Source organism: Thermothelomyces heterothallicus, assembly GCF_042370625.1.
Source record: "Thermothelomyces heterothallicus CBS 202.75 unplaced genomic scaffold P884_scaffold_9, whole genome shotgun sequence".
Lineage (NCBI taxonomy): Eukaryota > Fungi > Ascomycota > Sordariomycetes > Sordariales > Chaetomiaceae > Thermothelomyces > Thermothelomyces heterothallicus.
Window position 1 is genome coordinate 54,171 of NW_027192570.1, and position 16,466 is coordinate 70,636.

Genomic DNA, 16,466 nt, shown 5'->3' on the forward strand with positions numbered 1-16,466 from the left:
AGGCGATAATGAGCCTCTTGGCAAGTGCTAGTACTATAACTTTATAGTATGATACCTAGAGTTAAAGGTATGACGAAGCTATAACCTTGACTAAGCCTAGAAGGATACGCTTAATAATAAGGTTCTAGTAGAGTGGTTTGACCTATTCTAGAATATCTGATTAAAGTATACTATAGCCGATAACGATATCTATAATATAGATAAGAAGAGGTGTATAAAGGGGATTAGTAATACCTATAAGGTTATCCTCCTATATAAAGAACTCGAAGCCTTTTCTATCTAGCCTAGTAACTATAAATAGGTCTTGATCATTAAGTATATCTTAGCTAATAGATATTCTCTCCTATCGTTTATTATCTTTAAAGGTATATAGATTTAATACTTATAGGTTAATGACAAAGTTAACAAGGATATCACTATCTATATATCTCTAAATAGGTAGATAGATTATAAGATTACCCTTAAATAGATCAAGTACTTTAATACCTATATAATACCTTATATATATAGTAAATATTACCTATTTCTTCTTAATAGCTATAATAGTTATATCTTAATAGAGTTTATGGAATACTATATTACCTATAATATTATTACCCTCTACTTACTACTATATATAATATATATCTTATAACCTCTTGACATTAGCATCTTTAGCCTACTTATAAAGATATATTATATAGCTGTTAATAAGGGTACTTTTTTTAATACTAGTTACATCGATAACCTCTAGTTCCTTTATATATATTAGTAAATACAAAAGACGATTCTAAAGAATATCCCTAGTATATAGTATAGGGCTAGCTTAATTCCTTTCTACCTAGAGAAAATCCTTGGCTACTACCATCTAAAGACTCCCCCGTTTATAAGCTTTACTAATAAGAATAGGCAATCTATTAAGGTTATAGTTTTAGGGGACCTAGCTACTAAAGTTAACGACCTTATTAAATAAATCTCTTAGCTTTACGACACTCCTCTAAAACGCCAGGTTACTACTTTAAAGGAGGACTTCCTAGCCTTACATACTAACAATATCACTCTAGCTATACTTAACCAGGAGCTTGTTAATAAAAGCAAAGATAGACGGACGAAGAAGACCAAGAAGTACTTTAGCTAGGCTAGGGTACTAACGGTATAGGAGATTTAGGAACAGAAGTAGGAAAGGGAGGAAAAGGAAGCTATTAAATAGAAGGAAAAGGAACGGCGTATAGTACTATGTAGAGTTATAAACTTTGTCAAGTTGGTCTAGAAGGAATATAAGATAGATAAGAGCTTATTTAAGTAATTAGGACTTGTTCAAGTTGATAGATAGACGTAACACCAAGGAAATCATCACCAGATTGAATTAAACTATACTGCCTGGCTGTTTGGCTATTGGAATTGTTATTGCCTAGATATTTCTCCTGTTTAGGGGTAAATTGGGTGGCGGTTTGGGTGGAGATTTGGCTGTGCGAGCAGGGTAGCCGCGCGAGCAGGGTATGGATTACATTACGCTCTCTCCAATCAAACGGTACGTCCTTCTGGCCTTGCTACCAATAGTTATACATACTAACCTTACGCACAAGTGTTGTACAATACGGTACGAACACGCAGCCCCGATCGCATTGTCACGCGGTTGCGGCTGAAGCCCGTCATGTCACACACGCCAACCCCGGCACGCGAACCCCGGCAACACGCACCCTGCTCCGCTGGGCTGAGTCTTCGGGTCAGGCGGGAGCTCGGGGCTGTGAGATGAGATGGGCCGCGAAAGGGATTCGCCGATCGGGCTTTTCCACGTGTGGTCATGAATACTACGCTAGGTGCGTGTCTAGAGGGTTCCTGGCATCTCGTGCATTTCCGTGCCTTCTTTTTCTTTCGGTTTCTCGATGCGGCTTGTTCCATGCACCTCGTACCATCCAAGCACCTTAACCCAGTTACTTGCATGTAGTTATTACTTATTAGCTATGTACTTATGTATGCTAGTCTAGACTTGGAGCCCTCACCGACCAAGAGGCGCCTTCCCCTCTTCCCCCCCGGTAGATTGGGCACCGGTAAGGTAGTAAGTAGCCGGTTCGAGGCACTTGCAGCTTGACCGAGTCCCCTTCGTGCGTGTTTGGGGACGGAAAAGGCAGGAGCACTCCGCTCTTCACCGCTGGTCTTCTGACCATCGACCGCTCCTGCCCGCTTGCGAGAGACCCGGGTACCTCTGTCCTACCGACTCTTTCTTTAATACAAGAAAAAAAAACCGAGTCCCTGCTCTCCCTCATTCAATCGCAATGTCGAAGCACCGAGTGTGGTGTGTGATCATAGACAGCAAGAGAGGAATACCTGGGAGGGATACACCACATACCGTAGCCTCCTGCTGTTGCATCCCCAGCTCTACAGCGGCAAATAAGTGATCAAAATCGAAGGCGACACACATCCCGCAAGGTCCGCGCTTTCTTTTCTATTTCCTACAGTGCTATCCCTTCCTTTCTTTGTTTTCAGTTCTCCCAGAATGAAGCTAAGGCGAGACTTCGTTTCTATACACTATGATTGTATGTATATGAGCTAGGACATTCTGCCATGGCCCCAAGTATTTGTTACATCTCTCTTCCTCAGTGTATCTCCCTTTTTTTCTTTCTTTCATATTCTTCTGCGTTGGCTGTGGAACTGAGTAGGAAAAGTTGGCACTATGATCACCCCGTCCATGACCAATTCATGAGGATGTCGCAGCCAAAGTCCGACCAGCATCGTTCCAGACTAGACCTTGGGCTTGTCTCAACCCCTGAGCGAGTTTCCCTCCGTCAACGACAATAACAGGAAGACCTTGCTACAGCTCGATGGCTGCAAATGACTACAGCTCGGACAGGCTGCAAGATACGACACCACAGCGGTATTCGCGCCATGGGCGGCACTCCTGGACCTACTGGTACGGGTCTGCAGAAGTGGTGATATGATGCGTTGTTTCTTCCAAGTGCCGGAGTCACTTGGGGATGCTGTCTAAATACATGTCGACCCCTGGCTCATCACCCCTGTTGGTGGGCCAGTCGAATCTGACCCACTCACTGACAGCTAGATGCTGTAACAGAACTGGTGAAGATATCCTGATCCGAGACTCAATACAGAAACTCAAGGGAGAGATAATTATCGAGCAAGGAAATGACCACTCAGGCTCTGTAGAGGCAGAAAATGGATGTACTATCTAAATATAATGGAAAACAAAAGTCATTGATATTGTGGGCGAAAGGAACGGACAGCCACAAATCTGCTCAGCCAGTGACATGAGTCTGATCCACGAGAACGAGAAATATATATATATATATATATATATTGAAATTGTGGGGTGGCTCTGGATAAACCTGAAACTCGGGGGAGACTTGGGCGTTTCCAAATGAAGGGCTAAGGAGGGAGGGGGTGAGGGAACAAAAAGGAGTTGGTTCGACTTTGTAGGACGACGATCAGAACCTACACAGGACCCTCAGTTGATTCTAGATAGGGTGTATCGGAAGGCGAGCTCCTTGTTGAAGTGCTATAGAGCATTTAAACTAGTGTGTTATTAACCATAACATTCATCGGTATAAACTACCAAGAGTATCCCAAGACTTAATGAGACGGCATGCTCTCGACTGAAAACAGCAAACTTCGTGCACTACCATGCCACACATGTTACGACCACCTTCAGACCATCCCATACATTCAGGTCTGTGAGTCAGCTCGGTCTACAAGGCCAGCGTCTGGTTGCGCCCCGTTCGAGATGGTTGCCGATGGCTGAGCACCGTGCGGAGGGGCAAACAAACGCTTGCGGGACCACGGAACGGACTTCTCGAAGCGCTTTATGCTCAAGGTGAACCAGAGCTCTCAGGGCCATAATATGGATGAGAGACGAGCACAGGCAACGGCAAGCCAAAGTCCCCGAATATTTAGGTATTGTCACCGAACCAACCCCGTTGACTCGTAGTAGCTGCTGCAGCGGTCGTTGCGAAGGCAATCAAGAGAGAATTGTTTGTATGGCTGTGGTCGTCTCATCGAGGGCAGAAAGCAGAGAAATGAAGGGGGAAGAAAAGAGGAACAGTAGCGAGCTCCCACAGCTCCTGTCTATATCCTCCTCCTCGTGCCGGTCCCCCGTTGGAACTTGGCTCAAGTGTAAACACAAACATATCATTTGAAACCAACCAGGCCCTGGTAAGACTCAGGCACGGGTTAAGCGGCAGAAGAGAACTCGGATCCGTCAAAGTACTAGGCACGAACCGGCAAAAAAAAAAAAAAAAAAAAGATTGTATGGGCCAACATGGGCCCGCGCTCTGAGCAACATATTGACAGAAAGACAGGTAGTGCCCCCCAGGCTGCACGGCGAGCCTGTGAGGCGAATGGGACAGAACCAACCGAGCATGTTCCAGGCGATTTTGCGCAACCTGAGAAAACTCGACCATAGAGGACATTGAGCGGATCACTCTACGCTAAATCAACCACGCGGGGTGAGTGAGGTTGGAAAAAGGTGGCACGAGGGAGCCGGGAGAGCTTGTGCAAAAAGAGCAGCCAGAAGACCGGTATCTTTAAGTCGTCGAACACCCAGCTTCCGAGGCGTATCTCATTAGACGAGGTTCTATGGTTATTCTCCCGACATATACATCTTGACAACGTGGAAAAGGGAGGGTCATCATGCTCGTATTCATCTCGTTGCTCATCGCCCTAGAATTGATCTTTGCCAGACAGTTAGCGACCCAGGTCATGCAATAGAGACATGCTTCGAGAATTAGAACCCACCCAGAGTCATGCTCATGCTGACATCGGTCGCTTCCACCACGGCGGCAAACTCCTCGAAGCTAATCTTGCCGTCATTGTCCTTGTCCGCCTCCATGATGGTCTTGTCGACAATCTGCTGCAGCTGCTGGTCTTTGAGGTTGTTGCCCACCATCATCTTGAGCACGATGAAGAGCTCCCCGTTGCTGATGTAGCCGTCGCGGTCGATATCGTACACCTTGAACGCGAACCGCAGCTTCTGCTCCTTGTTGCCCTTGCTGCTGAAGGCGCTCAGCCCGGACACAAACTCCTGGAAATCGACGTCTCCACCGCCGTCCTCGTCAAAGATGGCTATCATTCTGGGAGGCCCATGTCAGCCCACGGCTCTGAGGGCACCGCAGTGCGTCACTGGAGATATGGTACCTCGTTGCCAGCGGGTTCGAGGATATTTGCGGCAGGCTGAGGAACTCTTCGCGCTCGATCGTGCCCGAGTTGTCCTGGGGCCGAAGTGTCAGCACCAAGTCGCCCCTCCCTGCCTCCCTATCCCTCACGAGGGCTCCCGGGGTTCAAATATATCACACCTTATCCAGCTTCATGAACCTCTTCCGTAGTCTGTCAACCTCCTCCCTGTCGACTGCCCTTCCAGAAAACACAACCGGTCAGCCAAACCGAAGCGTCATGCCGACAGCGTAACCAAGAGAATCGCACAGTTCGACCCTTGGACAATGTTGTCCAGCACCGCGCTCGTTGTGTTCCCCATCTTCTCGACTCTTGTGCGTCAATCGATTCCGTGCTCCGGTTTCTAAGCTGGGCGTGTTGGACTCGTTCGGGAAGCGGAGGTAAGTGCAAGCTTCGCAGGCGAAAGGCGTCTTGGGCGGATAATGTCAAATGCGGTGCTTGCAAGAGAGAAAAAAAAACTGCACGTGGTTTCGCTTGGTCCTCTGACTATACTGTTCAGGCGTCGCCAAGAGTCGCGATACCAGAACGGCGACTATTGGGCAAGGCTGCGGCGGAGGCGGTAGCGGAGTCGGCTTTTAGTCTCGCGGTTGCAGCCAACAGCGGGGTGTTTGGCGGGGAAAGGAATGGGTGTCGCACAGTGAAGGTCTCCGCCGCAGTTCTGGACCTCCACCAGCCACGTTCTTCTCCCTCCATGTGGCTAGTGCACACAGGGCCGATATGAGAACGAAGTTGTTGACGGGTTGCTGCACACAAGGTAGTTACTGACTTGGCGCTCCATGCACACGGTTTGCACATTGACTTGGGCATCAAAATAGTAGCGCATAACAATTTTTGACATGTGCAGCAGTCCCATAATTGTGGTAATGGTCCGGGCTTCCAGTCGCGATCGAAGCAGGAAAACCATCTGCCTACGGAGCACTGCGCCTCGAGACTTGCTTGTCTGTCTTGGTGCGGCATGAGAGGCGGGAGTGAGTTGCTGGGCGCTGTTTGCGTATCGGGCAGGCCAGATTGTGTGGGGCGCGCCCCCCTTTAGGGGAGAGAAAGGGGACCAATCGCTCGAAACAGCGTCGCTGGAACCTGCCGGGAAACGCAAACTCTGCAGAGGCACCGCAACAACGTCAGTTCATCAAGAGACGGGACTTTGGCCATCAAAACCTCAACCACAACGCCCGTTTTGCATCAAAAAACTCGACAGATCGATCTTGCATGGCATCTTGCATGACATAAGGATTTTATTTTTGGGGTTTCCCCAGGCTATTCGCCAAACTTACCTCACCAAGCAGCCATGGCGACCCGCAAGGTCCGATACAAGAAACTGAGCGTGAAAACGCCCCTGGCCGTGCTCAGAGAGGACCAAATCGACCCGGCCGAGTACGAGTCACTCACAAATGAAGCTCAAATCGCGACAGGAGTCGAGCAAGCCGAGGAAAATGTGAGTTGATATGTGGCATCACCGCGTCGAGTCACGTGCATGTGCACGTGACTTTGTCTTCGACAGCACAACAAGATCCAGGAAGGGTTGATACTGACCTTGATCTCTTAGGAATACCATCTCCAGGCTGTCCTCAAGAGCGAAGGGGTCGCCGCCGATAAGGAGATTCCCGTACCACCTCCTCAGGAGAGTACTTTGAACTATGATGAGCTCTATACTCGCCCCTTCTCCAAGACGTCGTCATACATCCGCTTCTCCCAGACTGTGGAGGAATCCATAGGATGTACGTATGATATGACGGAGGAGGATGATGAATTCCTCAAGTTATACAACCAGAAGCGACCACCTTCGGCTCAGCTCTCTGAAGATGACTTTGAGAGGATCATGGAGGTGTATGAGGACACCTCCTATATCAAGGCTCCCTTCGCTTCGATAGACCAGACCATAGTTCCGTACGAGGAGATGCTCCAGGGCTTGCAGGATCTTGACAAGGCAAAGATCATGCCTCACGCCAAGGAGATCTATGAGTATTGGAAATCCCGGCGGCTAGCGCTGAACAATCAGCCCCTTCACCCGACGCTCAAGTTTGAGAGGCATCAGGAAAGCGATGACACTGATCCGTATGTCTGCTTCCGGCGTCGTGAGGTCCGCCAGACGCGGAAAACGCGAGCTCGGGACGTTCAGAGTGCGGATAAGCTCAAGCGCTTGCGGAAGGAACTTGAGGAGGGCCGGCAATTGGTCTTGGCCGCGCACAACCGCGAGCTTCTCAAAGCCGAGATGCTCAAGGCAGATCGCGCCATTTTTGAGGTCCGAGGCCGACTCAAGGAGCTCAAAGTCCGGTTGGGCATCAAGACCGACGACGAGGACCTCATCAACCAGAAGGTCAGGACCCCGGATTTTGCCCGCCCCCATGTCGCGATTGTGCTGACGCCTCGCAGCCGCAAAAGAGGAAGGCCCCCGAAGCCCCTGCAGTGCAACGGCCACCGCCGCCAACACAGCTCCGTATCGCTGCCAGGGCGGATGGCCGATCTGCCGAGGGCGATCTCTCGCTCCTTGCTGATCGCTTGGCTGAGAAGGAGAATGAGCTCCGTGCCGATATCGAGAAGAAGGTGCAGAGTCATAATGAATGGAATCGCAACCATCTCGACCTCACACGAGGCCCGCTCTCGCCGGTCCATGGGCCAAGACAGGCCCCAAGCTTTAGGCCAGCTAAGACGCAGTATCTGATGACGCCACCAGCGTCTGCGTCGTCTGATTCACTGGAGGATCCCACACCCATGTCTCTGGATAAGCCACAGAACCCCCCGGCGCCCTTTAATTTCCGTGGCATAGCCCGGGATGAGGAGTCGAGGAAAAACCCTCCGGCGTATCGCCGTCGGATCGGCCGGCTCAACCGGCTATGGATCGACCGTCGCGGGATGGCCAGTCCACCGCGCGATGTCAGTGAGGAGGTGCTGGACCGGTGGAAGTATGATCAGTCGTCGGATGACGAGGAATATCCGCCAACCTATGAGGTTGATCCTTTTGACATCAATGCGCTCAGATTCCGCGCTTCAATCCCTCTCCCTCCGTGGATGATGGCTAGGGCGGCGGTCCCGAGCACCCGAATACCATTGCCACCACCTCAACAACCACACCCGCCGCAACAGCTGCAGCAAGCACAGCAAGTGCAGCAAGCGCAGCCGCAAGTGCAGCAACCACCCCCACAGCCACAACCAACCGTATCGCAGCCGCAGCCACAACCGCCGGCTCAAGCCCAGAGTACGTCATAAAGATGGGACTGAAACGGCCGGCCGTTTATGCTTTCCCCCCTGGTTGTAGTCCGCTGCCGAAGTGCGGCCGGACATTGGCAAGAAGAAAACGAAATTCTTGTCCTGTATACCATCAACACCCCGATGACTGCATTTTAGCGATAGGATTCCGGTAGAAGAAGGATCGGGCCCGGCGAGGCGTTTTGGTGGAGGGGTTTCGTGTCGATGATTATGTCAGGCGAAGAAAGCCATGTATATATGATTGCTGATCGTCGGGCAGTGCGCCGTGAGCACCAGCGGCAGCGCTTCTCGGGCTGTGAAAATTTGAGCAACAGCTCTTTGGACGCATTTCTCGCTCTCCGTTGAGTTGCTCAATGTCGGGGAAGAGGTTGCCGTCGCATAGCAAGCTGTCCCTCGCGGAAGCGGCGCCATTTTGGCGGTGCTAGAAGCCGTGTTGATTGCCACAGAATGTTGTCGGAGAACAACCTAGCCCGGCATATTCGACGCGGCCGGTACACGGCAAGAGAGGGGGAAGTGGCGGTTCTCGGGCGTAACCGGTAAGGCAGGAGTGCGGTGCAGACCTCGTGCATCTCCGACTTCATGCCGGTGACGATATGATCAGGTAGCTGAAGACGTATGCCCCTGGCGGTGTGCTGCCAGTGTTCGGTCTTCATGTGCTTCATGCGCGGGAAGAAGTTCCCGAAAGTAAAAGTGGGTCTTCCGATCGAATGGTAGCTGCGCTGAGGTGAAGCACAAAAGAGCAGCGGGAAGCGCAGGAAGGCTCACGACGCATGTGCCGGACAAGAGAGAAGTCGGGGAGCCGAGAATCTCCGCATTGCCTTCATCGCCGAAAGCGTAGAGATAATGTGGTTATCCCCATACCACGGCTGACCCCCCCCCCCCCTGGCGCGCGCGGCGGTGCCGCCGAGTCACCCTGAGACAGGGGATAGACCTGGGCCTCCGTAGCATCCGTTATCACAACTGGCCCTCTGCTGATTCCTGTGTTCGGGGGCGAGGACAGCCGCCTCCATCACCGGAGTAGACGTCACGCGCTGCCTGTGCCAGGTGCAAGACAGACTTTGCATGTGCGCCGGCTGTCCGTGACGACAGGACGGCTTGCCAGGGTCCTAACGGCCGTATGCCTCATGTCCCTTTTGTCAACAGAATTCGACAATCGACGACGCGAGTGGTGATTCCAATTGATTTTTGGTTGGGCCAATGCGGCGTTCCCTGAGAAGACGACACTGAATTAGTCTCTCGAAGCCGAGCACCGGAAGCCCTCCGCCCTGATCGGACGTCGCTTCGGGGCACATGTTCAGCCAACGGAGCAAGAACGCATAACATACATTGACGGCGTTTAAAGGCAAGACTGCGAGTTTCCGATGCTAGTCTTCTCCCGGATCCATGGGTTGCGGGAAGGGCTGGCGTCGGTAGGTACTGGCATTGGACCCCGATGGCTGGCAGCATGAATGTGCCGCTTCTTGAGGGAATATTTCCGAGGGGTTGGTCTCGAGCTCGCAGAAAAAGAGGATTCGGAGCCCAGAGCTCGACCAGGAGCTCTATCCAGACGGGGTCTATGGTAGGAGGAAGAGATTGACGCAGAGACGAAGGGGAGGAATTGTGTACGGTATTGCTCGTTGAGTGGGGGTGTCTGAAGGAAGAATACCTACCTTAGCCCCAAAAGACCGTGCCGCTCCACGATGCGGCTTGGTGGAGCCGAGGCGCCAATCACCGAAGGCAAGTCGGGTGACCTGTGCACGGGTCAGCTTAGTTAACTCCTGAACCCTGGATTTTTAGCAAATCGACCCCTCCCCGTCCCGATGGGAATGCATGCCCCGCTGACGAAATCAGTGGGCAAGACGACCGAACCTTACCCCCTGAGCCAGCAAATCGATATCAGATCATCGCGAACGACGCAGGACGCGACGACGCCGCACTCAATTCACATACCCAGACTCGCGTTCGAAACCAACATCGTCGTTACGACCTCACCAATAACCCGAAAGGAGCAACCCCGTCGACGACCGTTTGTTCAACCCCTCATTCTCACACACTTATACGCACACAACACACACACACACACACACACACACACACAATATGGCTAGCGACATCGCGAGAAAGAAGCGGCGTATAGCCCTCGGCTGCGAGGGGTCCGCCAACAAGCTCGGCATCGGCGTGATCCTGCACGAGGGCGACCTGGCGTCGCCCAAGTCGACGGTGCTGTCCAACGTGCGGCACACCTTCGTCTCCCCGCCGGGGACGGGGTTCCTGCCCAAGGACACGGCGCGGCACCACCGCGCCTTCTTCGTGCGCGTCGCGAAGCAGGCCCTGGCCGACGCGGGCGTCGGCCCCGACGAGATCGACTGCGTCTGCTACACGCGGGGGCCGGGGATGGGGGCGCCGCTGACGTCGGTCGCGGCGGCGGCGCGCACGCTCGCGCTGCTCTGGGGCAAGCCGCTGGTGGGCGTCAACCACTGCGTCGGCCACATCGAGATGGGGCGGGCCATCACGGGCGCCGACCACCCCGTGGTGCTGTACGTCTCCGGCGGCAACACGCAGGTGATCGCGTACGCGGAGCAGCGCTACCGCATCTTTGGCGAGACGCTCGACATCGCCGTGGGCAACTGCCTCGACCGTTTCGCGCGCGCGCTCGCCATCAGCAACGACCCGGCCCCGGGGTACAACATCGAGCAGCTGGCCAAGCGAGGGGGCAGGGTGTTGCTGGACCTGCCGTACGCGGTGAAGGGGATGGACTGCTCCTTCAGCGGCATCCTGACGCGCGCGGAGGAGCTGGCGGCGCAGATGAAGGCCGGCGTGGGCAAGGGTCCCGACGGGGAGCCGTTCACGGCGGCAGACCTCTGTTTCAGTCTGCAGGAGACCGTGTTCGCGATGCTGGTGGAGATCACAGAGCGGGCCATGGCGCACGTGGGGAGTAACCAGGTGCTCATCGTGGGCGGCGTGGGGTGCAATGAGCGGCTCCAGGAGATGATGGGTCTCATGGCGGCCGACCGTGGCGGGAGCGTCTATGCGACGGACGAGCGTTTCTGTATAGACAATGGTATCATGATAGCGCATGCCGGCTTGCTGGCGTACGAGACGGGGTTCAGCACCCCGGTCGAGGATAGCACGTGTACACAGCGCTTTAGGACAGACGAGGTGCTCGTCAAATGGAGGAAGTAATATGCTTTCTCATTGAACATCTAACGTAATCGTGACATTGCGCGAGGGACTCTTTAAGTCTCCCGCAGCACTTGCTCCATAATAACTCCTAAAAGCCAGGCGTAGCCATGTCGCCGTTGTAAAATCATGCGCTCGTCAAAACCAAAGATACCACCAATCCCGGGATAGGCATCACCCGTGTGCTCACAATACTTCTCTGCGTCACTCTAGACCGTGACTTCTCGAAGGCCACTGAAGCTCCAGGTTCATTCTGTCGCTGTGGGCTTGTACAAGATCGTCGTAACGTACTGCCCGTTTCGTCAGCCTCGGCATGTGACAATTGGCGAAAGCCATAAAAAAAAAGAGAAAGAAAAAGAAGAAAAAAAAAGAGGGAGGGAGGGAGGGCGGGAGCCACTATGAGGACTTACTTTGCTCTTGTATCTCGTCGTTGCCGAAACCGCCAGTACGTTGTTCTTGATACTGCTTGTGGCAAGGTGGTTCAGAACCGTGTGGTTCGGTTGGGTCAGGACGCTATTATCGTCCTTTCTCTGCGTGGCCGCATTCAAAATGGGTTTGCTCAGGAACCCCGGAAGACCAGGCGGGCTCGGCAACTTCTCGGTGGCGAGAACCGCATGGTGATACTGGGGGGAATCCTCGGGCTGGTCCAAGTCGAGGAGGTATTTGGGAATCTTTTGCTGGAACTGATCGGCCGGGGGAACTTTCCTGAGCCGCGATGCGGGTACCTGACCGTCTTTCCCGGCCGGGGCCTCTTCTTCTTGTGCCCGTTGCGGCGGCGCAGTCTTGTCTCTGGTTGCCGCATCCTTGGCCGCCGGGGCGGGCCGCACATCGTCGGGACTGACCTCGATGTAGTTGACCAAGTTGTTACCAAAATCAACCGTGGTGGGGTAATCCGGTGCCGTTTGCATCTGGCCATCGACGAGAAATCGGATGTGGTGCGTTCCGGGGAGGATGTTGATCGTGGCCGCAAAGACGCCCGGTTGGCCCTCCCTGCGGTAGACATCTCCGCGTCAGCAACCCAGGGCTCGCCGGGTGTGTTGCCTTATCGTCTGGCAGACCAACGCCGCGATACTTACACTGGATGCAACCTGGTCTTGCGGTTCCACTGAAAGATGGTACCCGTGACGTAGACCTTGTCGCCGCCGTGGCGCCATTCCAGCCTCGTCGGAACGGTGGGCCTCGTTTTGTCGACCAGCAGCTCCTCGGCGTCGTCCTCCTCCGGCGCCGAAGTGTCGCTCAGGCTGGACGTGGGGTGGCCGAGTGCGGCATTGTTGAGGCCTTCAACATCGTCGATCGGCTCGGTGACGTCTGTGGGCGCGAGGATGGGCGATCCCGGGGTGTGGACCTCCTCTTCGATGGGGAGCGGCAGACGTGGGGGGCGCGTCAGGTACGACACGTCCTGCAAGCTGCTATGCGGCATCGCTGCGGTTTCGTAGCCGCCGTCTTCGGAGCGCGGGGATCGCGGGGATGAGGACTGGATGTTCGAGTTGGGAACGGCTACGGGCTTGGCAGGCGCATGGCAGGGGTCGGCCTTCCCCTGCTTGACCTCGACGGGTTTCGCGGAGCTCGCGGAGCTGGCGGCGGTGGTGGACGAGGAAGCGGTCGAAGAGCCGATGGCTAGGGGCTGCAGCGGCTTTGGCCGGCTGGCCACGCTGCTGTTGCTGCTCGACGGCGGTTGGACAGCGCCCTGAGCCTGGGTGAGCGAGGGTTCTGGCGGGGCAGCAACACGGAGGCCCTGCACCGGAATGGGGTTTTTGTTTTCGCGCCTCACCGGCCGGTCATGCTGCGAGTGCGTCTGTGACGATGATGACTGGCTCGCGGGTTTAGACGTCGAGGGGCTGTTGCCCATTTTTCAATTCACTTGGGCGTTCGTCTGATGGGATCTCTCATACACTCCGCGCGGACAGGACAAAATGGAAACAGTGTGCTGAAATGCGAGTGGGGGAGGGGAAAGGGGGATGGTCTCTGTGTGTTTTCTTAGTTCATGGTCTAGATGGTTTGTATGTAAATTGATGGGTGGAAGACTAGGACTTTGGCCAGAGGGATAGCCAGGCGCATTTGCAGAGAGCCTGTCTTCAATTCAGGACAGCTGTTTGGTAAGAGGGAAAGAATTGCACGGAGTCCCAGGATGTTTCTGATGAACACGGGGGAAAGCCTGTCCTTCTCTCTCTTTCCTTCTCTCGATCCGTCAGACGGAATCCCGCCCCCACTCCGAGTTTCTGTGCTCCGTGCCATCCCTGGTACCAAACGCGTTCACTGCAGCTCTTGGCTTTTTGGCTCTCGGCTCGGTTCGCATCAGCCTCACCTCAATACAGGTTAACTAAAGGTAACTAGTTACAAGTTATCGTTCATATCTTACCTAGTACACCCACATACAAGTACGGACGTACGTCCGTATACTTCAGAACCAGCCGCCGCCCCCTGTCTCACTGAAAGCCAAATCATTCAAAAGGCAAGCCAAATTTGGTCGACAACGAAGCCGGTTCTTTGCGCCCATCCTTCTTGCGCTCTCCTTTGGGCTCCCTGGTTCTCTGACAAGTCGCCAAAAGAAAAAGAAAAAAAAAAATTACGAGATACGCTCTTTTTGCCACAAGACACGGCACTGTACATAGACAATGTCGGAGAACTACGTCGCGCCAGCGCAACAGCGTTACCTGCGCGCCTGCATGGTCTGCTCGATAGTCATGACCTACGCTGTAAGTCCGCCTGCCTCCCCTCCCTCCTTCCCTCCCTCCATACCCAGATCGGGGGGGCTCTTTCAAGAGACTGACAAAGAGGTTTTCGGCAGCGCTTTCGCGACGAAGGCTGCCCGAACTGCGAGGAGTTCCTCCACCTGCAAGGGTCGCCGGACCAGATCGAGAGCTGCACGTCGCAGGTGTTTGAGGGGCTCATCTCGCTTGCCGACCCGAGCAAGTCGTGGGTGGCAAAGTGGCAGCGGCTAGACAAGTACGTGCGCGGCGTGTACGCGACCAAGGTGTCGGGCCAGCTGCCCGATGACGTGCGGACCACCCTCGAGGAAGAGTACCGCATCACGTATATTCTGTAGGTTAACCCCTTCCTTCCTCCCCCCCTTCCTCTCTCTCTCTCTCCATTGCGCGTTTCGTCTCGTCCTTCTTTCGAGAGGGGCAAAAAGGTCGGGCAGGGTTTCGCTGACAGTTCCCGCTAGACGCGACGGCAGCGCGACGGAGGCGGACTAGGCATCAGTTCGGCAGGCTGTCCCGAGGAGCGAGCTGGCATTGCGCGACGGAGTTTGGGAGTTGGGGTTCACAAAGGGAAGAGAAAAAATTTGGGTTTTTGGTAATTCCCAACTAGCATGTTTTATCAACGTTGAAATGCATGATGCTCTCAGAGCTCTGGTATCATAACAAACCCTCCCAAGATACAGTTGAGCCTTCCCCCGTCCAAACGCCAAAGAATGCTTGCTATACAACCATCCCGACCCCCCCCCCCCCCCCCCCCCCCAAAAAAAAAAATCCAAGTATTAGAACCTAGGCCTCTTGTTCGGAGGTCCGCTGCCGGCCTCGCGCGCTCGTTTTTCTTTGCGTTCGAGCTCCTCCTTCATGATCCTCTCCGCCTCGCTCATCTTCTTTGGTTGAGGGGCGATGACCTTCTTGGGCGCGCCGGCAAGGGCATTCTTGAATACGTTCTTGGGTTGCGGCTTGGCCCCGAGCTTCAAGGACACCGGTTTTGCAGCGGCGTTCGTCTCGGCCGGCTTGGCATCCTCTCCCACCCCCTTGTCCGCCGCGGGCGCCGGCGCCGGCGCCTCCTCCGCATTGCCGGGCCCGTCTGTGGCTTTCGCATCGTCCCCTCCCGGATCCTTCGCGCCCGGCGCGGGGGCAGCGCCCCCATTCTCCGATGGCGCCGTGCTCTTCCCCGGCGGCTTCGCCCCGGCGAAGCTCAGCTTGATCTTCTCTCCCTCCTCCCGCTTCAGCTCCTTTCCCTCGCCCTCGTCCGCCCCTGCCCCGTCCGGGCCGAGCAACCCCCTCGCCTCGGCATCCTTGCGGGCCCGCCGGATCTGCTCCCTCAGCATCATCTGCTCCCGCTCCTCGTCGCCCTTGTCCTGCATCTCCTTCCTCCTGACGGCCTCCCTCCGCCGCATGGCCTCGGGCGAGTCGTCGATCCACGCGATGAAGATGCCGTCCTCCTTCTCCTCGGCGCGGACGATGCCCTCGCGCGCAATGTACTTGACAAAGTCGGTCAGCGAGTGCCAGCGGGTGGCGTTGAGGTGGACGTGGTCGCGCCGCGCGATGATCTCCTGGTAGAACTTGTTGGCGTGGATGCTCTTCTCGCCGTGCGCCGTCTTGAGCTGTCTGATGAACTCGTTCAGGAACTGCCGGCTGTACTCGTCCTGAACCGCCTTGAAGTTCTGCCCGGCCTCGAGCGCCCGCCGCATGTGGCTCTCGGACTGGCAGTGCATCTTGAACGCGTTCTCGTCGCGGCACGCCTTCTCGCAGATCTGGCAGTACCAGCGCAGGCGCGTCAGGCCCTTTTGTTTCATCTTGTTGGAGATGTATTTGGTCGAGCCCGGCTCGGCTTTGCCCATGGTGGATTAATTGAAGTGGCTCGCTGCGCGGAGCCGAGCGAACAACACGATCGGTTTCTGGATGATTTTGTTGACAAAGGAGGGGGGGGGGGTGAGGTTGCGACGGGGCAGTCGGCAGAGAAAAGAAACGAGCCGTGGTGATAGACGGGCAGCTGTCACGATGCGGCTGCGAAAAGGGAAGTGCAAGGTACCAAGTAGGACGAAGTAGTAGTCGACAATAACCAGTGGGTCGCTGATCAGAAACTTGGGGGCCTGCTGATGTTATCAATTAACTTAGCCGCCACCGTGATTGGCAGCAATTCAACCCTAACCCTGCGTTGAGAGAGTGGTCTGGGCCCCATCCCTAGAGTAAGATACTCTGAGAATCCGTCCTCTTTCTCCGGTTGCAGGCACGTGTAAT

General features: G+C 54.6%; 7 protein-coding genes across 7 annotated transcripts; 4 read left to right on the plus strand and 3 right to left on the minus strand.

The window, feature by feature from the left end:
* The first annotated feature begins 2,060 nt into the window (after positions 1-2,060).
* P884DRAFT_258593 (uncharacterized protein) lies at positions 2,061-3,357 on the plus strand. The gene has a single exon (XM_069441255.1). The coding sequence runs from the start codon at positions 2,545-2,547 to the stop codon at positions 2,776-2,778; it is 234 nt and encodes a 77-aa protein (XP_069298022.1). The 5' UTR covers positions 2,061-2,544; the 3' UTR covers positions 2,779-3,357.
* A 901-nt stretch (positions 3,358-4,258) lies between these two features.
* Positions 4,259-5,596, minus strand: P884DRAFT_329121 (uncharacterized protein). The gene is made up of 5 exons (XM_069445621.1): positions 5,410-5,596; positions 5,283-5,335; positions 5,125-5,198; positions 4,726-5,060; positions 4,259-4,661 (listed from the first exon to the last, which is right to left on the minus strand). The coding sequence occupies exons 1-5, from the start codon at positions 5,459-5,461 to the stop codon at positions 4,651-4,653; spliced, it is 525 nt and encodes a 174-aa protein (XP_069298023.1). The 5' UTR covers positions 5,462-5,596; the 3' UTR covers positions 4,259-4,650.
* Positions 5,597-6,266: 670 nt separating this feature from the next.
* P884DRAFT_291542 (EPL1-like protein) lies at positions 6,267-9,184 on the plus strand. The gene is made up of 4 exons (XM_069444106.1): positions 6,267-6,592; positions 6,704-7,474; positions 7,531-8,353; positions 8,679-9,184. The coding sequence occupies exons 1-4, from the start codon at positions 6,446-6,448 to the stop codon at positions 8,744-8,746; spliced, it is 1,809 nt and encodes a 602-aa protein (XP_069298024.1). The 5' UTR covers positions 6,267-6,445; the 3' UTR covers positions 8,747-9,184.
* A 1,001-nt stretch (positions 9,185-10,185) lies between these two features.
* P884DRAFT_284462 (glycoprotease family-domain-containing protein) lies at positions 10,186-11,526 on the plus strand (the record flags this gene model as incomplete). Its single annotated transcript, XM_069443714.1, has 1 exon — positions 10,186-11,526. The coding sequence occupies exon 1, from the start codon at positions 10,444-10,446 to the stop codon at positions 11,524-11,526; it is 1,083 nt and encodes a 360-aa protein (XP_069298025.1). The 5' UTR covers positions 10,186-10,443.
* P884DRAFT_241808 (carbohydrate-binding module family 48 protein) lies at positions 11,520-13,647 on the minus strand. Its single transcript, XM_069440241.1, has 3 exons — positions 12,600-13,647; positions 11,934-12,513; positions 11,520-11,813 (listed from the first exon to the last, which is right to left on the minus strand). The coding sequence occupies exons 1-3, from the start codon at positions 13,370-13,372 to the stop codon at positions 11,772-11,774; spliced, it is 1,395 nt and encodes a 464-aa protein (XP_069298026.1). The 5' UTR covers positions 13,373-13,647; the 3' UTR covers positions 11,520-11,771.
* A 491-nt stretch (positions 13,648-14,138) lies between these two features.
* On the plus strand, positions 14,139-14,720 carry P884DRAFT_198742 (Spt4/RpoE2 zinc finger-domain-containing protein; the record flags this gene model as incomplete). Its single annotated transcript, XM_069438171.1, has 3 exons — positions 14,139-14,219; positions 14,312-14,565; positions 14,690-14,720. The coding sequence occupies 3 exons, from the start codon at positions 14,139-14,141 to the stop codon at positions 14,718-14,720; spliced, it is 366 nt and encodes a 121-aa protein (XP_069298027.1).
* A 275-nt stretch (positions 14,721-14,995) lies between these two features.
* On the minus strand, positions 14,996-16,226 carry P884DRAFT_258603 (domain of Kin17 curved DNA-binding protein-domain-containing protein). The gene has a single exon (XM_069441256.1). It carries the CDS (start codon positions 16,064-16,066, stop codon positions 15,005-15,007), a length of 1,062 nt encoding a protein of 353 aa, XP_069298028.1. The 5' UTR covers positions 16,067-16,226; the 3' UTR covers positions 14,996-15,004.
* Between the last annotated feature and the right edge of the window lie 240 nt (positions 16,227-16,466).